Source organism: Calidris pugnax, unplaced genomic scaffold, assembly GCF_001431845.1.
Source record: "Calidris pugnax isolate Ruff unplaced genomic scaffold, ASM143184v1 scaffold173, whole genome shotgun sequence".
In the NCBI taxonomy this organism is placed as follows: Eukaryota; Metazoa; Chordata; class Aves; order Charadriiformes; family Scolopacidae; genus Calidris; species Calidris pugnax.
In genome coordinates, this window is record NW_015090917.1 from 474,954 (window position 1) to 497,002 (window position 22,049).

Sequence of the window (22,049 nt, forward strand, 5' to 3'; positions counted from 1 at the left end):
AGTTCCCTCAGCCTCTCCTCATAAGACTTATTCTCCAGACCCCTCACCATCTTTGTCCCCCTTCTCTGGACCCGCTCCAGCACCTCGATGTCTTTTTTGTGGTAGGGGGCCCAAAACTAGACACAGTACTCGAGGTGGGGCCTCACCAGTGCCGAGTACAGGGGGAAACAACATTCTAACTCTCCATCACACTCTCTGTAGCACCCAGTCTCTCATGGCACACGCTCCCCCCGGCACACAGGTCCATGCACACTCCGTTAAAAGCAGCTGAGAGAATGAGCCAAGGGTGACGTTAGACGTGTCTGCCTAAAATCTGGTCCATGGGATGCACATACCTCTGCCATCAGCTGTTATTCCAATGCCGCTGCTGCAGAGAGCCTGGAATTCAGCTGTGTAGAAAGCACAACAGAGCTGTTAGCTTTCCCAGACAGTTTATACACAGTGACATCAATTCCGGACAAAGCTGAATTTGTTGTTTGTTTGTTAGAGTGTCATATGTGGGCTTCCAAGCAGCGTTTATTTATACTTCTGCAGTGTGTATTTTAGAGCCGAATACTCACAGCTCCTGTTCCAACACTGGGAGAATCCCTGCAATGCAATCAGCATTTTTTGGGTTTGTGGACCCATCCTAAATTTTTTGGCCGCGTGACATCCCTTTCCCCCTACCTGTAGCTCCCGTGTCACTGCCAAGCTGTCTAGGACCTGGCAGAGACCCCTCAGGGACTCAGAAAGTCTCTGAGCACCTTCCTGGCTTTCTGCAAACTCAGATGGAAAAGGACCTCACCCGAGTTTTTGGCCGGACAGGGCTGACAGGGCTCTCCGAAGCCGTGGTCGGGGTTAGCGCAGCAGCACTCGGATTTGGTGACGGCTCCTGGAAAGGGACGAGCGCAGGTGCCCTTTTTGATGCCTCCGTAGCAGGTGCTGCGCATGTGGGTGTCCACGCAGACCCGTCCGTCCACCCCGATGGCCAGGCCCCCAAGGCACTCGCAGCGGAAGGAGCCCTCTGTGTTAATGCACCAGCCATTCATACAGATTCCCGGCGTCTCGCACTCGTCGATGTCTGGAAGAGGAAGCACAAACCAGCTGTTACCCACCCCCAGGCAACAGGACACACAGATGGGGGCTTTGGGCTATTTTGCAGAGAGATTTGGAGGCTAAGAGGGAGCCAGAGGTGCAGTTTAGAGCATCATAGAATCATAGAATCATCATAGAATCATAGGATCATTGAGGTTGGAAGAGACCCTTGGGATCATCGAGTCCAACCATCTCCCCTACTCTACAAAGTCCTCCCCTACACCATGTCCCTCAGCACTGCATCTAAATGTCCCTTAAACACAGCCAGGGACGGTGACTCAACCACCTCCCTGGGCAGCCTGTTCCAATGCCCGACCACTCTCTCTGTGAAGAATTCCTTCCTAATGTTCAATCTAAACCTCCCCTGTTGGAGCTTGAAGCCGTTCCCTCTCGTTCTATATCACATCGCCTGCATGCTCTGCTGGCTGACCCTGATGGATCAAGAGAAGGATCTGGGCTCCTTCAGCCTCCTGAGACCCAGCTCCTTCTCAGAGGAGCAGGGTCTGGTCTCTGCTCTGTTAATGACCCAGAGGATTCACACTGTGTCACAGCAGCATATTGATAAAATGCTATGTTCTCCTCCTTCCTCCTCTCTGCCTTCACATCCTAACCTTCCCAGCTTTAGGAAGTGGCACACCAACTGGAGTGGAATGTGCTGCAGAGGCTGGGAAAGCTGTGGAGATGAGTGCTGCCAGCTCCCCTTGACTGTACAGAGCTTCCCAGCCCTGCTTAACCTCCTTCAGAAAGAGGATTTAAGCTCCAATTCGTGCTAAAGTTGTGGAGAACATGTTCCTTTGTGGCCATTCTGCTGTGAGGGGGTAGCTTCTGGTGGCAGAGCAGGAGATGCCTGGCAAAGCCTTGATTCTTCTCAGCTCCCCTTGGCCCCAAAACACATCCCAAGTCCCCAGGAATGTGGATGGTGGGCTGGGAAGAGGGCAGATACCAAGGTTGGGGACCTACGCACCAACACAGTACCGCCCGTTGGGAGCCAGCACAAAACCAGGTTTGCAGATACATTTGAAGCTGCCATCCTCGTTGATGCACATCCCGTTGAGGCACATGTTGGTCGTGGCACATTCATCATGATCTGGGGAAGACAAACAGGAAACATGAGGAAGACTCTCCTGTGCTCAAAAACTGTCTGTGCCCCATCTCATGGTAAAATTGCTAATTATGGCAGGGGGTGCTAATCCTAAAGGTAGGGTTTCACTGAATTTCACTGAATTTTAGAGTTGGAAGGGACCATAGAGATCATTTAGTCCAACTCCCCTGCTAAAGCAGGATTGCCTAGAGCTTGTCAGAGCATGTTACTCAGGACTGCATCCAGGCGGGTCTTGAAGATCTCCAAAGAAGGGGACTCCACGACCTCCCTGGGCAGCCTGTTCCAGGGCTCTGTCACCCTTACTGTGAAGAAGTTTTTCCTCATATTTCAGTGGAAAATATTGAGTTCTCCCAGCTTCTCCTGGTGAGAGACGTTCTGCTGGGTCCCTGCTGCTCCCAGTACCCTGGTGATGCAGTGCAGCTCTCAGCAGGACTCAAACACCAGCTGCTGGAGAATGTCCTGCTTCCAAACCCAGCTCCTGGACCCCAAAACCCACAGAAGCCCTCACAGCTTCATAAAAACACCTTCCTATTTCAGTCTTTTCCTTTCAAGACGCTCTGCCCTAGAGATAAAGGGAGTGCAGCACAGACTGGAGTAACCACCAATCCCCGGGGTTTGGTGCCCACAGCACCTTGGGAAATAACTTACCGACACAGTTCTTGCCATCGGGTGTGATTTCAAAGCCAGCATTGCAGATACACTGGAAGCTGCCGTCGGTGTTAACGCAGCGGCCGTTCCTACACATCACTCCGTTCATGATGCACTCGTCGATATCTGGCAGGGAAAGGAACATGAGAAAGTCACAGCGGGTGGAGTGAGAAGCAGCTGCAGCTTAATCTGCTTCCTGAGAAAACCAGGCAAGTGCTTTCAGACACTCAGAATGTGCCCTGCTCCGGGATCACACTCTTCCCCTCTGTAGAGGAGATGGACACGAGCAGGCAGTGTGCAGCTGCAGCCCAGACAGGAGATGGACATGAGCAGGCAGTGTGCAGCTGCAGCCCAGAAGGCCAATCCCATCCTGGGCTGCATCAAAAGAACGGTTGCCAGCAGGTCCAGAGAGGTGATTCTGCCACTTTACTCTGCTCTGGTGAGACCTCACCTGGAGTGTTGTGTGCAGGTCTGGAGCCCTCAATATAAGAAGGACATGGACCTGATGGAGAGGGGCCAGAGGAGGGCCACAAGGATGATCAGGGGGATGGAGCACCTCTGCTCCGAGGACAGGCTGAGGGAGCTGGGGTTGTTCAGCCTGGAGAAGAGGAGGCTCCGGGGAGACCTAATAGCAGCCTTCCAGTACCTGAAGGGAGCCTACAGGAAGGCTGGGGAGAGCCTGTTTACAAAGGCCTGCAGTGACAGGACGAGGGGCAATGGCTTCAAGCTGGAGGGGAACAGATTTAGACTGGAGATGAGGAGGGGGTTCTTCACTGTGAGGGTGGTGGAGCACTGGAACAGGTTGCCCAGGGAGGTGGTTGAGGCCCCTTCCCTGGAGATATTCAAGGAGAGGCTCGACGAGGCCCTGGGCAACCTGGTCTAGTTGGGGGTGTCCCTGCTGACTGCGGGGGGGTCGGACTAGATGACCCTTGGAGGTCCCTTCCGGCCTGGGCAATTCTATGATTCTATGAAAAGATATGGAAAAAGCTTTTTGAATGCTCTGGAAGCAGCAAGACTTTTGTGAGGTTACAGCTCTAGGACCTCTGACCCTTCATGATGTCTTTGTCAATGGTCCCCTTTGTGACTCCGATTATCCTGGGGCTGTTCAAGTCCATGGGTGACAGTAAAAGTGCTGAGACCAACAGCCACGGACTCAGGTGAGCCACAGAGAGGTGGTTCCAGAATTCCAGGACAGAAGATCGGGTACAATGGGACTGCAGTATTGCTGCACCTCAAGAATGTGATGGCCACTCGCTCTGGGAGATGGGCCACTGAACGCCTCTGGGTAAAAAGGAAAGAAGAAAGGAAGAGGACTGTCTCAGGCAGGGGGTTGTTACTGACCCTTTGTCAAGAACTGGGGAAGGCAGGATGAGCTATTTTATGAGCAAATTACAGAAAACCAGTAGTCTGCCCCCAGCAGCAATGGACAACACAAACACTGTGTAGACTAGAACATCTCTGTTATGAAGAAAGGCTGAGGGACTTGGGTCCTTTCAGTCTGGAGAAAAAAAGACTAAAGGGGGGATCTGATCAACACCTATAAATACTTCAAGGGTGGGTGTCAGGAGGATGGGGCCAGGCTTTTTTCAGTGGTGCCCAGGGACAGGACAAGAGGGAATGGGCACAAACTTGAGCATGGGAAGTTCCATCTCCACATGAGGAGGAACTTCTTTCCTGTGAGGGTGGCAGAGCCCTGGAAGAGGCTGCCCAGAGAGGTGGTGGAGTCTTCGTCTCTAGAGACATTCAACACGCCTGGACACGTTCCTGTGGGACCTGCTCTGGGTGACCTTGCTCTGGCAGGGGGTTGGAGAAGATGATCTTCAGAGGTCCCTTCCAACCCCATATCATTCTGTGACTCTCCTAACATGGAGAAGTTAGCTCGAGAGCAGCTTGGCAGAAAAAGGTCTGAATCCCAGACAAAATGGGGTGGCCCTGCCCTGAAGGAAACCTCCTTTTTAAAGCTGTATCAACGGAAGAGTTGTGTGTAAGCCCCATGGGACAGTTTCTTGTTCTGACAACTAAGAGAGGCCACAGCTGAAGAATGACATCCCAGTTTTGGCACCACACATTAGAAAAGATAAAGACAAAATGGAGGAAGTTGAGAAGATAAAAGCCAGGACAATGAGAACCTTAGAAACATTATCAATGAGAGCAGATTGAGAGACTTGCAGTTGTTTAGTCTAGAAGGGAGATGACAGGGGGGTTACAAGTTGCAGTTTCCCAACATGTAAAAAAATGTTTTAAAGGAGACAGCGATGAACCAATTTTCACAGCCAGAAATAGAACCACAAGAAGAATTCAGCTTAAAAGATTTAGTGTGGAAATTAGGAAAGCCGTTCACATTGTCAGGCAATAGGGGGGGTCCTCTGGAAACCCCTTAATTAGAAGCCACCTGACAGAAAAATAAGTTAAAAAAAATATCAAAGGTTGGGTACTGACAGGGAAATCTGCTTTTGCTTCTCGTTCACATGGGACATCACCTCCCCATTATTTCTTTTTAGCAGTCCCTCACCCAGAGCACCATCTTTCTGCAAGACACTGGCAGAACAACTTTGCTAGAAATCACAAGCCCTGCATCGATAGAAACATTCCTCAAAATCCTATCTTTTGTCAAAGCAAAACGTTCTCATCTTTAAATCAAGCTGTGCTCTTGAAACAGAGTCTAAGTTCCTTGATTGCCACTACCTCATTTTAAGGTAAATAAAGGTAGAGGAAACTTCTGGGCGGATTTCAGGAGGCTGCTGGCAGCTCAGTTAAGTTGTTGTGGAAGTCCATCACACACTTGGTTGGGAGGTTATTTGGTGCTGGGGACTCCTCACTCTCCTTCCCCTTTACAACCATTTTCCTTGTTACCGAGGTCTCTGCTGACACTCTTGGGGCAACCCGTGTCGCCCCAGAAGGAGAGAGGGAACAAACTTACCAATGCAAGCCTGCTTGGTGGGGGTGCTCTGGAAGCCTTCGTGGCACTTGCAGTGGTAGGAGCCAGGGGTGTTCACGCAGTCGCCGTGCACACAGGGGCTGCTGGAGCACTCATCCACATCTGCAAGAAGAAAAGCCTAAACCTGTGAGTCACTATTAGACACAGCAAACCACCAGGACAGGCAGCAAAGGCTGTATCCTGTCAGCTTGACACCGCTCATTACAGGTTTCCTCTTGGACATCGAGCCATTGACTCTTTGGATACAGTCCTCCAGCCAATTCCTAATCCATTCAATAGTCCATCCGCCAAACCCGTAACGCTCCGATTTTGAGGTAAGAATGTTGTGGGGAACTCTATCAAAGGCCTCTCAGAAGTCCACGTAGGTGACATCCATAGCGCTTCTCTTTTACACCAATGCAGTCACTCTATCATCAAAGGCCATTAATTACTGAGGCATAAAGTTGCCCTTGATGAAGCCATGTTGGCTGTCTATAATCACCTTCTTGAGTTTCTTATCTTCCCTTCTGAAGAGTTTACAGCCACCAATTGTAGCGCTCCAGTCGCATGATTAGTCCCACCACATTTCAGTGTAGCCTTCTAGCTGCACAGTGGCTTCCAACTCCTCCTGTTTGATAGCCACACTGCATGTATTCGTACAGAGGCACCTCAGCTGGGCCATCAATGCTCTCACCTTTTCAGAGGAACACACCCTAATTCCTCTCAAGCATTTTACAGGTGTTTCCCTCTTGGTTCCTAATACATCAGCAGCACCTGGCTCTTCTCTGTTGCTCAAATTCCATCCCCTTCTCCCACTAAACCTAGTTTAAAGCTCTCCTCATAAGTCTGGCCACCTTTTGGCCAAGACCTTCTTGCTCCACTTGATCGGGTGAATCTCAGAAGGAATAGGCCACTTATAAAATGGTAATTCTCTTGAAAGATGCCATCCTTCTAATTCCTTGGAGACTTCAAGCTTCTGAGAATGTTTGCAGAGCCACCAGCTAGCTGAGGTGATCATAGGGACCACAGCCTATGCCTGTGGGGCAAGCAGGGCAGGCAAGCAGCCCAATAACTGGCATCCCTGCCCTGGGGCTAGTTCCATGGGGCTTCCCACAGTGTGAACTGGCCACTGCTAAGCCAGTGACAATGCTGTGGCTACCAGAGTTGTCACCCTGGGTGTTCCTTGAGAGGCAGATGTATCCTTTCCATCACACTGCTTCATTACTGGACACAAGCCCTCTATCTCCAGCCTCTTGTGAGGACCTCTGACTGGGATGTGGGGGGTTCTGACTGGGATGGGGGCTGTCAGGAGCTCTGGGGGGACCTACTCACCAATGCATTCTCCGCGCACATCCTGCTTGTAGCCCATGTTGCACTCGCAGCGGTAGCTGGACGGGGTGGGGATGCAGCGGCCGTTCAGGCAGAGGTTAGTGAAGTGCTTGCAGATGTCAATGGTCTGGTTCAGAGTGGCTGTTCCTGGAAAGCACAGAGAGAGCATCAGGTAGAGGATTATGGCTCACTTGATCATCCCCAGGCAGCAGGGTTGGTAAATGATAGAATCATAGAACTGCTGAGGTTGGAAATGACCTTCAAGATCATTGAGTCCAACCATCAACCCAATCCTGCCCAAATCACCACTAACCCATGTCCCTCATCCCCATGTCTGCCCACCTTCTAAATACATCCAGGGATGGCAACTCCTTCCCTGGGCAGTCTGTTCCAATGGTTGATAACCCTTTCAGGGAAGAAAATTTTCCTAATATCCAACACCATGATGGATCAGGGATGCTCCTGGGCCCTGTCCAGCCACGGGGCTGCAGACACAAACTCAGCCTCCTCAGGAATCTCTGCCAAGTGCTGCAGTACTTGGTCTGCCCCTACCCCATGGACATGCATGACATGGTCCAGCCTCTCAGAAGCGAGGTGGGAATTGATATTTATTGACATCTAGTGCTTTTTCACAGGCACCAGCCCTTAGAAGGAGCTATTTGGGGGTGTCCAAGGTGGTGGGAAAACCAGTTTTGTTTGGGGGAGGCAGAGAGCGAGGCGGTGACGTGAAAGCTTCATTCCTCTTTGGTAATTAGAAAGATATTCTGCACCGGAGCCAGGTTTGGCTCCCTGGCTCTGCCAGCAGACGCTGTTTGATCTGCTTCTGGGCTCAGCATCCTGCACAGTGTTAGTGTCACATCCCATCGTTCCCCTCCCCCGTGTCAAAATAAACCTCGTGGCTGGCGGAGAGCACGGGCACTTCTCTGGTGTGTGCACAGTGCGGAGACGCTGCCCGTCTTCTGAGAGAGGCAGCCAAAATTGGGTCAGCACAGTAAGAAAGTCCTTTTAATTACCAATGCTTGAACTTCCTGGGCCCATTCCAGGCAGACCTGGGATCCCGCCTTGTCCATTTGCCCCATTTGGTCCGATGCCTCCAGGCCCGTTGAGTCCCGGCCCAACACCATTGGGCCCGAATCCAGGAATTCCTGGAAAGTTCCCAGGGAACCCTGGCACGACTGGGAGTCCTTCGATGCAGAGCCTGCGGTACTCATCTGAAACAAAACAGCTGCCTTAGTGCTTTTCCAAGAGTTCCTGAATCCCCTTTCTGCCTCTGCCAGAGAACAGAAAGGATGGAGATGTACCGGCAGGGAGCAAAGAAGGTGGGTGTAGATGGGAAGAGGGCAGACGGGCAAGGAGGGCTTTAACACCCTCCACTCTGGAGGAGATGACGAGACACAGCTTGCCAGGGTGTTTGGCAAGAGCTTCTCGGGGTGCGTGGGACCGCTGGCGCCCTGGGGTCCCTTCAAACAGGACACAGGAGGGGGCCAAACACGGTAAAGCTCTGCCCTGCTCAGAACTGGTGATGAAAGAAGAAAGGCGGAGAGATCTACAGCCCTGAGCCTCCTCACGGCCTCCTGCGGCCTGGGCTCACCCCCAGTTGGCCCAAAGTTTAGATGATGGTGGGAGCCAAAGAGAGCTGAAGGGGTAGGAGGAAAGGGATGAATTCTTGCCTTGGCTGAACTCATCTGGCTCGACTTCAGATGAGACCCAGGCAGGAGAGCCAGCATCCCCATCTGACCTTTCTCTGGGTGTTGTGTTGACGATTCTCCACGTCAAGCCTGGGGTACCACTAGGGCTACTAGAGCCACTGGTTGGCCCAACAGCAGGTGGAGGTCCTTTGTGTTGCACTTACCAGAGCCCCGGACAGGGCACATCTCTGGAGTCTGGCCAATGGCCCAGCAACGCCCCGAGTCACAGCAGCACTGCATCTTGGTGTACTGGCCAGGGAGGTCCCCGGCACAGCGGCCCCCGATCAGAGCAGAGAAACACGTCCCAATCCGCTGGTCTGCAGAGAGGGAGAGGAGAAGGAGACACGTTCACACCGTGTTATCACCATGCTCTTGGTCAGGTCAATTGGGTGCTCAATCCTGAGCACTGATTTCCAATGGTGCTTCTTCTGGCTGTCCAATGTCTCAACTTGACCTCCTGTTCTCCCTCATGCTCCCACATCATAAGGTTCTCCAGCACCTCCGTCTGGAGCACAACAAGGCTGTAGGGCCAGGTCTTATTCCCCAGTATTAGATCTCACATTCCCGTTTAGGCTCCTAAATACTATAAGCAGCCTGATCAAGAGCCAGAAACAGGCAGCAGTTAGGCAGTTCCTCTCCATTGGATTCTCCACTGGGAGCTGCCTTCCTTGCCCTGCAGGAAGGACAAGCTGACCCAGAAGATCCTGGCTGAATTCACAGAGCAAAAACCAGATGAGATCCCCCACCTCATCCCAACTTTCCTCACCTCCCTAAAGAGATGGGATTATTTACAGGTGTCTCCCTCCTCTCACTGGAGTTCCTGATAAGAGATGTCAGGGATGGGTTGACCCAACACACCAGCCAGAAGAGGGAGCAGGCGATGGGGAGGTGGTCTGCAGGAGACCACTGCAAATGTTGACAATTCCACTACAGCCTGACCCATCTCCTCAACAGGGACAGATAAACTGTTCTGGACTAAGTACATTATTCAAAAAAATTGTATTTTGGGGCTGAAATCTCCATTCTTCAAGCTCCTCCTCTGATGTTAGTCTCTGTCTTGCTTATTTGGATTACATTTGTGACCAAGGGTTGGCCATCAGTGCCCATATAACAGTCCAACAGGCCATGCAGATGGGCAGTGTCTTCTCCTCTCTTGGGCTGTTGGACCCAACATGGTATATTTTCCTCTAACTCCTGCCACTAAAAACACTTCCCTGTGATAAAAACAATCCAGCACTGCCTGCTACTATTTTGAGGGTTCCCAGACAGCGAGGTGGCATTCCCCAACTGTTCCTGCTCCAGGCTGAAGCCCTGGCTGCAAGTCCTTTCCCAAGGTGGTCAACCACCTCCTTCACCACTTTGGTCAGCCTGGAGACCAGGTAGAGCCCTTCCAGCATTAGTCAGTGATCTCCAATGCTGTGCTAAGCAAGGACCTTTCCACAGTCACCTCAGGTCTGACCAGGACCTGCCTCTCCTTCCCATGGCAAATGTCCCACATCCCAGGCTTCCCACAAAGAAGCATTCCCTGCCAGGTCCCAGTGATCCCAGCATCTCTCCTTTAACAAACAAAGCTGTTCCCAGTTCTACATCCCTCCAGCCTGATGGCTCCCATTGCCAGCGGATGCCTGTTACAGGTCATGGGTTAGTTCCCACAGCCTGGACTGATCTGGGAGGAGAACGAGCCCTGGATGGTCGCCACCCGTGAGCGTGGCCAAAGCCACAGACACCGAGCCTGGCACCGGTGTTAGGTGTGTGTGGCTTCTGGACAAGGCCCAGGAGACTGAGGGTCTTTCACATGTCTAGCAGGCTCCGTCTGGCACCAAGTCCTCTAGGAAAACGTGAAATCTTCCACTCATTCATCTCCCGTCCTTGTTTCTCAAGTAAATTAATGAGGGGGAAAGTCTAGTCTGATTTGTCATCTGTGCCTCTAGACTGACATTAGCCAGTGGGCTGACACTTTCCTGAAATATAATTGAAATTAATTGCACAGAGCTGTTTGATCTGTGGGCTGTGGTTACATTTTTTCCCTAATCACAGCTTGGTGACTTGCAGAGGACAGTGACCCCATTTAAAGCCAGGGTGACTAAACCAGCAGGTCTTTTCTCAGCTACATCCTTTCCACCGTTCTGAGTTCAGCAGGAAGTATTCCCTTTTCCCAAGCTTTCTCCACCAAAGAAACTTGCAGAAAGACAGACAGATTGGGAGAACGGAAACTTGCCTGAGGGATTGAATGCAACTCCAGATTAGCTCCTAATCCTCAAGATGTACAAGCCATGTGGGTGTTTGGGTCATCCCAAGCCCCTGGTCTCTGGCAAGTGGCAAGGGGACAAGAGCAATGCCCATGTCTTTGCAGGTTTCCGCAGCTTCTGGAGTGCAGAAGAGGGCTGTGTTTCCACAGCACATCGACAGGTTGATGTTCCATAATGATGTTCCTGGCTGTTCCCCGAACACACCAGAACAGGACAGTGGGGCCATTTGGAGAAGCTGCAGCCCAAACCCTTGATGGGAGTTTAGGGTTGAGCTTAAGTGAATTTCTTGATTTGAGCGTGGTAGGTTGGAATAAACCCTTTGGACATCAGAGAGGACAGATCCCACCCGGCTCCTTCTGTTCTTCTGTGGGATGTTTGCTGTCCCAAAAGCTGTGACACAGGGTGACAGCCAGCCAGTTACTGGGCAAGGAGTGAGCTGGAGAACGCAACCTCTTTCCCCGCAGACAGACAACGTGCTGACAAGTTTGACAAGGTAGGGAGGTCACACCAGTTTGTGTAAGGGAGGGAATGGTCCAGCCCTTATTCATCTGGACAAACGTTTATTAAATTCAGCTGGTTTTGCTGCAGTTTGTAATGATCTCTGTCAGAAATGAAGGTCAGAACTAATTGAAAACTCATCTGGAGCTGCCTTGGGCAGAGAGAGGGGTGGATGGAAAGAACAGTGGGTCCCCACAGTCCCTCTGTGACCTCCTGCAGGACCACCCACACACTGGAGGTGGGAACACAAAGCCGTTGTGGTTTTGCTCTGCCTTCCTCTGCGGCTGTTCAGGGAACAGGTTTGCACAATAACCTCAGTAAATCAGAAATGCTGCAGGCGAGAAAGGAGGGAAAATTCCACATGAGATTAGAGAGCACAGAGAGGTGGGAGGATGGAGCCACAGGTCTATCAGAGGTCTCTGGTTCAGAGAGGCTGGGGAGGCTTTAGAAGGTCCTGCCAGGAGCTGTAGAGCAGGAAACTGAGTTTCTCCTCATAGAATCATAGAATTGTCTGGGTTGGAAGGGACCTTTAGTATCATTTAGTCCAACCATCAACCTAACTGATAAAAAACCATCACTAAACCAATGATAGGGGGCCAGGAGGGACACCAAACTGGACCTTCCTGCCAGGGTCTGACAGAGTCTGCACCCATCTTCTGGGTCATGGTGGCCTGAGGGGTGTGTCCTGATGCCCAGGAGAAGCCACACACCAGGAGCTGCACCCTCTGAGTGACTACCCAGCCCGACTTATCTCTGTCTTCCCTTTCAACATGAACATCTAAGACTTGCTATGGACCTACAAGGAATTTTGATCTCGATGAAAATTTGATTTGTTTCTTTGGCAGTGGGGGAGAGGCAGGGAGAGACTGAGGAACAGGAAGTACAGAGAGAACTTTAAAGGGTATTTCTCTCATTTTGTGTCTTGTCACGTACAGAAACTGGGAAGCTCAAGTGACCAAACCCAAACAAAGTAGTGGTTGCAAAAGTCAGTTGGCTCTGACTACAAAGGACCTGGGAGCTCTTAGCTCAGAAGGGAGATGCAACACAGCAGCAAGTAGCCAAAGGTCTCTCCACCCAACATGTCTAGTGGGCCAGTGGTTTGCAAGGAAGAAGGGCACAAAAGAAGCCTCATGCTGTGGTGAGGACACCCAGTCTAGATGGATTGATGCCATCGTATGTTCTCCTCTTCTGGAAAACTGAACAATTTCTTTCTTGTCTGGGTAATATTAAGCTAGATGGTGGTGTCTGTCTCATTGAAGAGCCGTGGCAGAATGAAGACACAAAGTGTCCCTCTGGGCACAGCTCCCACCAAAGTGCAATGTCCATCCATTGCTTCTCAACCACCAAGGCTTCTGCAGAGGGCTCCAGTGCAAGCAGGGAAGCTCTGGTGAACTGCAGGACAGTTTCTGTGCTGGTAAGTGCTATAATAAATTCACTCCCTCCCTGCCTGTTCACACTTCTCCAAATTCTCCTCCCAGTTCAACTGCTGTAAGGTTGAGGTATAAATGCATCTCTCAGATGATCGATCCTCTTTAGGGAGTAATGCTTTATAGTCTAGGTCCCTGCACTGGAGTCCCATGAACTACAGAACCTTTCTGCACCTTCTGGTCCCTGCAGATGTCCAGACACAGCTCTGCTTGGCAGCACCCCTAGCTCCCTCGATGCCTTGGGAGCTGTTGGGGTGCTCTGCTCAGCCCTCCCCAGCTTCTTATCATTCTATGTGGAGCCTACAACCCTCACACCACTTCCCTTTTGTCATTTCTTGCCCTCATAAATATTATCTCCTCATACTTCCTTTTTCCTTCTCTATCCTTTCCTGGATAATGACCAGAGGGCAAAAACCGTCCTCCAGGCAGGTGAGGTCCTCAATAACAAAGAGGGTAAAAAGGGTCCTCCAGGCAGGTGAGGTCCTCAATAACACACTCACCACCTTCTCTGAGCCCAGGTCTTTGTAGCAATAAGCAAGATCTGGCCCTACCTGGAGCTTTAGGCAGTAAATCTGCTGATGTTGCCCAAGGAGAGATAAAACCCAAATCTCTCAGAGCTTTGCTGGATCATCAGGGAAAAAGAGCAAAGCAAGCAACATGCAGGAGTGCTGACTTGCAATGACCATAGAAATGCATCTGAAAGGCCACTTTTCTCATTTGAAAATTATTCTTTGAAGCACTTCTTGAAAAGCAACCCATTGTACCAAAAAAGAGAAAAAAAAAAGAAAGCTGGGAGCCTGCTGGAGCAGGTCCTTCTGCTGCCTGCACAACGCTGAGCCTGTCTTTTACAAGCCTAAATGAATGAGACTGTTATGAACATGTGTGGAACTGGATTCTTTCTGTCAAGCGCAGGTGGTTGAATCATTCAATAAATGTTCATTTCAAACTATGACGGACTTTCTCCAGCCACGCTGCTGTTGGCATTTTACTGAGGGAGGCAGTGAAAGCGGCTAATGAGATTTGGGATCAAGTCAAGCTCAGTGTCTTGCTGTTTCAGCTGTAAAAACTACAGGAGATTATTCAAATGCAATAAAAAGGTATTTACTTAACTAAAAAGGGAGGGGAAAGGGATGGGAGTATATCAAGGCTGCCACCATAAAGTCACCACGTACCCAGTGCTGGTGCCCCATGATGTATGAAACACTGTGGTCACTTCCAGTCTAAACATCTGCGAGGTGACAGTGTGACAATCTCCTCTGCAATCTCCCGATGCCGTTTGTGCTTTAAGGGTGGCCACGTTATACATTCATTTCCAATCTTTTCCAAATTTGATTTATTTCAGAGGATGTAAATTGTGGCCTGGAACTACCATAAAGTCTCAAAACGAGCAGTAAAACCCCCTCAAACGACAGAAGCGGGGTTTGCAAAACACTGATCCCGGAGCAACAACACCCCAGTGGTAACGGGGCCTTTTGCCAGAAAAAATATTATCTGTCCCAAAAGGTGACAGCACACCAGCAGAGTATGTTAGCTGAGGGAAATGGCTACGGCATGATGCATGGAGTTCAGATGCAGTCATAGTCCGCTGCAGCTAACTAAGCTTTGGACTATTTTTAAATGTGAGCTTTCTAATTTTATTTAGTTTTCATTTCTTGAAGCGTTTGGTTTCAAGGAAAGTGGAGAAATGTCCATATGACTCATCTGACAGCCGTCACACCCGCCGGGCTTATGGCAGGGTCTGGGAACCAGCGAGGCAAAGGATTTCATTCTCATTAAAATTTCTCAGATTCCCAAACAAAGTGACTTGTACGTTATACTTTACAACATTTTTCTTTCTGGAACTAGAACATGATTAATTTTTACTCCAGGTTCTGTGGATATAAAAAAATTTGGATTTTTTTTTTTTTTTCTGTATGAATGTCCAGGACTTTCAACAGAAAGCTGTACCTGACATTTTCCATAGCACTAACAATGATCTTTGCCTTTTTTTGTTACAGTTCCTCGTTGCAAACCCTCCCATCCTTGTCTTTCCAAAGGCAAATGAACTTTCCAATCAGTGAGACAAACCCCAGGATTCATTTGACCAAATAAGTGCCCCTGCTGAGAGCAAGTAAACAGAGAACTGATCTATTTATCGCAGAAACTGTCATCTGTTACAAAGAGAAATGGACCATCAAATATTTACAACGGGCTCAGTAAGCAATTTTGATGTGTTAAACATGCAAGATTCACTCCAGGCTCTGCAATCTGGAGGCAGGAGAGCTCCTCAGCCTGGGGAAAGCTGGCCTGGAGTCAGGCCAGTTCTGGGAAGCTTCGAAATCCAGGCACCGTGAGCCAGACTGAGCTGGGGTTGGGGGGGTACAGGTACATCAGAGCTGGTGGAACAGCACACACCAGCCCCACCAAGCCCCTCGTGCAGTCTGCAGGCAAGAGGTGATTTCTATACGAGCTGGGGAGTCACTGTGTTGCCAGAAATCATAGAATCCTAGACTAGAATCATAGAATTGTTTTGGTAGGAAAGGACCCTCAAGACCTATTCAAACCGTCAACCCAACACTGCTAAAACCACCACTAGCCCATGTCCCTCAGCACCACGTCTGCCTGGCTTTTAGATACCTCCAGAGATGGTGACTCCACCACTGCCCTGGGCAGCCTCTTCCAATGGTTGATAACCCTTTCAGTGAAGAAATTTTTCCTAATATCCATCCTAAATCTCCCCTGGTGCAACTTAAGGCTATTTCCTCTTGTCCCATCACCCGTTCCTTGGGAGAAGAGACTGACCCCCCCTGGCAACACCCTCCTTTCAGGGAGTTTTAGAAAGTGAGAAAGGTCTCCCCTCAGCCTCCTTTTATTTCAGGGAGTTTTAGGAAGTGAGAAGGGTCTCCCCTCAGCCTCCTTTTCTGGTCTGCTATAGCATCAAAACCAGTGACCAGGACAGCCATGGACACCACATGGAAAAGAGCATTTTCCAGTTATTGCAGGGACAAAGTGCCCTTTGATTTGCAAATCTGGGCACCACCAGACAGCGGTTTCCAAGTCATTGGATCTGTGATCTCTCCCCGCGTTTGGGGTCCGGAGATGTGTTTTAGCATCTTACCGATGCAGCGCGATCCATCAGGGCTGGTCATGAAACCGCGTGGACACGTGCACACGTAGCTGCCCGCGGTGTTGGTGCACTCACCGCCATCGCACACACCGGCGATGGTGCTGCACTCGTCCACATCTAGAAGAGAACAAACCAACAGCAATTACGTTCCCCTGCAAACCATCTCCTTTCCCATCTGCAGTGCGGATCCAGGACTGGAGCCGGGATCACAGCTGGTGTTAGGGGTTCCCATGGGATGTTTGAGAGCACAAGTGGTCTCCCAGCAGTGGAGCAGCACAGAAAACAAGAACCAGGACTTCTCCAGATAGTGGCTTCATGGAGTCCTCTGCTTATCTCTACTGACAGCTCAGGTCTTTGGGCAGGCTGATTTAAAATGTTGAGCTCCTTGGAGGACAGAAACACGTCCATACAGGTGCCTGACTGGCTGGGGAGCAGGTCCCTCCTGTCCAATTGAGACTTGGAAGCTTCTCAGAGATGCTGCATCAGAGACAATATAATGTTTGTAAAAAGCACTGGGCTCCTGCATTATTCACCAGATTTCTCCATACTAGAGGGATGTGGTTCAATTTTCAGACAAGGACATACAAGTGAAAAGTCGTCTGTACAGTCAGGTAGGCAAGGGGGGTCTGGAGACATCATTCTGTGGGTTCAGCTCCTCAATCAGCAGTTTTATTTTAGTGTGAGCTTATTTGCATAACAATGCCATGAGCATGCCATAGTTTCAACTATTTATCTCGTCACAGGGAAGATTAGTGAGACAGAGATATATTTAAGTCATTGGAGAGATCACACCTAATTATCCATTGCAATCAAAGAAACCCTGCCACCCACTGCTTCCCCAGCAGCCCAGTGCCACCTGTGGGACCACATAAACACCAGCGAGGAGCATCTCCCTGCACTCAAGAGCATGGAAAATGAGGACATTGCAACAAGGTTTGTCCAGGTGCAACATCTAGGTTCATAGAATCACAGACTGGTCTGGGTTGGAAGGGACCTTAAAGTTCACCAAATTCTACCCCTTGCCCTGGGCAGGGACACCTCCCACCAGCCCAGGATACTCCAAGCCCTGTCCAACCTGGCCTTGAACCCCTCCAGGGATGGGGCAGCCACAGCTTCTCTGGCCAACCTGGGCCAGGCTCTCACCACCCTCACACCAAAGAACTTCTTCCCCACAGCTCATCTCAGTCTCTCCTCTTTCAGTTTGAAGCCATTACTCCTACTCCTATGGCTACATGCCCTTGTAAATGTCCTTCCCCAGCTTCCTCATAGGCCCCCTTCAGATACTGGAATACACATGTATATATTTTTTATATATATATATATATGTACAGACATACTCCTATGGCTACATGCCCTTGTAAATGTCCTTCCCCAGCTTCCTCATAGGCCCCCTTCAGATAATGGAATACATATGTATATATTTTATATATATATTTTTGTACAGACATACTTCAGATTCATCAGAGGGACCAGGCAGCCCCTGTGCCCAGACATAATTGCAGAAAGGTTACAAAAGTACCCAAATTCCAATGCAATCACCCCAGTGATGTTACTTCTGCCATTTCAACTCAGGATGTGCCCTACGAGCATTTCTCTGGTGCAGAGATAGGGCAGACCCTCCCCACAAGCCAAAGACAGAGACTAACCCCGTTGTCAAGGTCCTGGGCGCCCAAAACAAATCTATATTTGAAACCTTGCTCAGAGTTACATTTAATCCACGCTGGAAGAACTGAGCTGGAAAGATGAGACACTGTAGGGTTTGCTTGAGAACTGGAGAGTTCTCCAAACTTTCCAGACATTTATATTACAACCTTGAGAAAACTCTTGAGTTAATTATTTCTTTGGCTCTTTTTATACTGAGTATTTAAAGAGCTTCACATCCTTGTGAAAGTTCTGGTTAACAACTGATGGGAAACCACACAGAAAGCCTGAAAGCTGCAGCTTAACCAAAGCCAAACTCTGACAGAAAAGGGTGAGGACAGAGCAGAAAATTCCACAAGTACCTATATAGAAGATACAGAGAGAAACAACCTATAAATTCTGTGTGCAGCTGCCACTTGGGGAGACTGAGCTGAGACGTGGGGAAGAAGTTCTTTGCTGTGAGGGTGGTGAGAGCCTGGCCCAGGTTGGCCAGAGAAGCTGTGGCTGCCCCATCCCTGGAGGGGTTCAAGGGCAGGTTGGAGGGAGCTTGGAGCAACGTGGTGTGGTGGGAGGTGTCCCTGCCCAGGGCAGGGGGATGGGACTGGATGATCTTTAGGGTCCCTTGCTACCTAAAGCATTCTGAGCCTAAATGCCTGACTGCAATCTCACAGTGCCATGCAGTGGTTAGTGACGCTAGTGCAGCCCTGAAGATGTACAGGAGAAACACAGAGCAGAAGCAGGTGATGTTACCTCTTTACCAGGATCATTCCTGGGTGCCACAGCTCTGTGCAGTCCCAGCTCTCATAACAGGATGTTAACAAAACCAAGGGGTTAAGGTTCCAGGGGGGACAACTCAAGGCCTGGAAAAACCTGCCCTTGGCTGCATGGTGCAATAGCCATGGACTGTTAATGTCCATGGACGATGACTGTTAATTCCCATCACCACAAAGCCCCCACCTTTTTCTGAAGGAAAAAAAAATAGAAGAGGGTCTACACTGTTAGACCTCCAGAGGAAAAGAATGCAGAAATGATCTGGACATTGGTGCATTTTAGTTGTGGTCAGTTGTTAGATGGTTATAGAGCAGGCACCTCCACCAGAGCTCTTCTAGATGCCATTTAGGCTCCGCAGAAAGAGAGCATCTCATCCAGGGATAGTGATCATCTCACTACTCCCTCTTCATCTCATCTGAAGGGGAATGTCTAAACAGAGCCAAAGAGTTGTGCCCTAATAGTGATGATTTTTCCCTGGAAAGTGAGACATAGTGAAATTCATCCCACTCAGCTCAGCGACAGACACCGACAATCTACGTGTTTAAGCAAGATGAGCTGAGCTGCCTTTTGAAGCGAGACATATGTTATGGGCAGAGACCTCCCCATGGTTAAAGAAATAATCCTCCCTCTCTCCTCTTTGCTCACACAACCTGCAGCAAACACAAGTATCTTCTGTCTTACTTTGACTGCAACTGTGACTCCTGAGGAATCAAGTGAAGCCTCCATTTCAACATGCACAAAATTAAGCCCAGTGCATAGGGCAGGTTATACACTCGTATATCAAGGAAAGAGGCTTCTTAGGAACTATGAAATGAATCTTTCAGCCAGCCAGAGATTTCAGCTGCCTTCTGCAACCAACAGACATACCGCCTCTGTCCTTGCAGTGTTCCTTTAGCTCTTTGATGCTCAGAGCCCCTGCAAAGAGACAGACTTGACTTGAAACCTGGAAAGGCAGCAATGCAAATCCCCCGAAAACACTTCCCCCACCTGGGCCCCTGCAGCGAAAAGAGATTTTATCACTACAGCCTGCCCTGTCATTTAATTACAGGCCTGTGTTTGGTTACAGTTTGCAGAACACTGGAAGGGAAAGAGCTTTCCCAAGCAAATGCGAGTTGTACTATTAAAAATAACAGCTTCAAACTTCTGCATATCTCTCCCAAAGTTTGCTGTATCAGAGCTCTGGAGGCAGCTGACAGTCAGGCATCTTATTAGATCAATACTTAGGACACAGCATCAGTCACCCAAGAAAAAGCATACGTGTTTGTGGGGGCAGCATTCCATTCTTAAAGAAAACCAGAGTTAATTCAGAAGGTTAAATCAAACTGCCACTTTTTCCCCCCCTCCTTGAAAATCCTAACTCAGATGGGAGCAGCGTTAGCAACCGGAGAGGCAGAAAAAAAAGCCAGTTTCTCAAGCCTGCTCGCACATCCTGTACTTTGAGAAACTGAGCTTGGGGCTTTGTTGTTGTTTCAGTTCCTCCCCACCGCATTTGCCTTCTTTATTTTCTCTTTGTAAAGTGTGTCATAGTCTTGATTCATTCAGAGCTGAAGCCCACGGAGAGCTTGACACAGTGGGATGGATTTGTACACCTCTCATTAACACCCCGCTGCCAGCTCTGGGTAGGGAATTCTTCCAACTCCAACCTGGCTACTTCACGACTTTTCCAACTCTCTGTTAAAAATTAAAGCAATATTCTGTGTGCTCTGCTCTTCAGACAATGGCAGAATTCAATGCGAACGTTGATTTTGGAACCTGGTCTCCAACTCTCTGGGTTGGAGTTGGCCTGATTCTTTAAGGCTGAAAATGCTGGAAGCCAAAGGCTACAGAGCTTCAGAAAGAGAGTTGCAGACTGCAAAGCCCATCCAAGTCGGGTGCCCACAGACATGTTGAAACCCCAACCTTTCCCTCTGCTAAAAAAACCCAGGACTTAATGGAGAAAACATCTCCATGTCACGTAGCAGAGGTCATGCCTCATCAGCCCTCTCCCGTGCAGTGCACGGGACTCGCAGACCTTCCCTTCCAGAAAGCACAAAGAAACCACAGAGGAGAGTAATGGAACCCTCCAAACCACACCAAATCCATGGAAATGAGCTCTTAATGGATCCAAACAATGAGCTCTTCTGTAGACATTTTGTAAGAAAATTGAAAGCACGCTAATGAAATGGCTATCGTGTTCCATTGGTGAGGAAAGCGGGCCAGGCTACTCGCTCTGCTCATGGAAGAGGCAGAAAAGCTCCCTCCAATTCAGAAACATGAATGAGACTCAACAGAGGGGAAAAAAATAGAGCCTTGTCTTCATTAGCAAATTTGGAATTTTGTGCGGTGGTGACAACCGACGAGCCCCCAGGGACAGAAGTAGCATCTAACACATCACCCTACAAATGCTAAATAGAAAGGGGTGAGTAAAATGAGGTGAGATCAATAATTAAAGGATTTTCTCTCCCTTGGCAGAATCCGCCTCCTGGAAATGCTGAAGCCCATGGAGAAGGATCTGCCCTGGATGGATTTGAACAGAGCTTGTTGCACAAAGCAAGCAGGGCCTTTCAATCCTTTTCTCTGTGTACTTTTTGGTATCTTGTATGTTATTCTGGAACAATTTTGGATGTAAAGACATTTACTCCTCTTGGGGCATTGGAAAGCATCCTGGGTCAGGTACTGACATTACATACTACACTGATAACAGAGCTGGCTTTGTGGTTTGTTATGTAGTAGAGGAAGGGCTATTAAGAAAAGAAGTTAAATTATTGGCAGAGAACAACTAAAATTGTGGAAGGAAAAGTTTTATGCAGTCAGTGATTCCACCCTTAAGAACATGCCATGGAACTGTTCCCTTAAGTGTAATTCTTATGGTTGCTTCCAGGATCGTTTAAGAATGTCACTCTGGGCAACAGCCCCCCACTTCCCTATGATTTATTGATAAAGGTCTTTGTAGCAGGAAGATGTGTCTGATTTCAGCTTTGATGTTGCCTTTCCTCGTTTTGCACCGTTATTGCCAGGAGCACTTTGTGTTCTCCTCAATTCTTTCCTTCCAGCTGCATTAAGGATTCAGCTGGACAAAGCATTCCCTTCTCTTGGTGCTCTCACCCTTCTCCTTCCCCTGCAAACCTCAACAAACCCTGCTTTTTCCCCATGTTTCCCCATAAACCGGGCATAGTATCTGTCAGTTTAGCCCTGAGCTGGCAACATCTGCCCTCCTCACTCATCTTTTGATACAAACACAACATAAATGCAATCCTTTGGCACTTGCAAAGCTGGCCTTGTCTCCGGCGTTGACTTAAAAGAGCAACCTTCCCCTTCCCCATCTGCACCCCCAACACTGCTGTGTTTCTGCTTCTATCTGTCAGAAAGGGAGCAGGCACCTCTGTGCCAGAAACTTCTCATTATACGTTGCACAGCCCAGAGCTCAGGAACTCTTGATCCCTCAAGCTCCCTCAGAATACAATGAACAAAAGCACAAAATAAGCCACTATTTGAAAGTGTCACGTTCATTAGAGATGAGCTGCAGAAATAGCTCTGGAACTGAGCAACCCTGAACTTGGAGAATATTTCGGTTCAAATCCAGACTCGATGTCGCGTGCACGTTTCGCAGACAGAAAAAG

The 22,049-nt window shown here is 49.3% G+C and overlaps 1 protein-coding gene across 1 annotated transcript in view; it reads right to left on the reverse strand.

Moving 5' to 3' along the window:
• FBN3 (fibrillin 3) overlaps positions 1-22,049 on the reverse strand; it is a 150,774-nt gene that overhangs the window by 73,238 nt on the left and 55,487 nt on the right. The window contains 9 exon segments of the mRNA XM_014949684.1: positions 336-389; positions 785-1,060; positions 2,039-2,161; positions 2,825-2,950; positions 5,745-5,864; positions 7,074-7,217; positions 8,084-8,281; positions 8,923-9,075; positions 16,030-16,155. Of these exon segments, the coding sequence (XP_014805170.1) occupies positions 336-389; positions 785-1,060; positions 2,039-2,161; positions 2,825-2,950; positions 5,745-5,864; positions 7,074-7,217; positions 8,084-8,281; positions 8,923-9,075; positions 16,030-16,155 (1,320 nt within the window).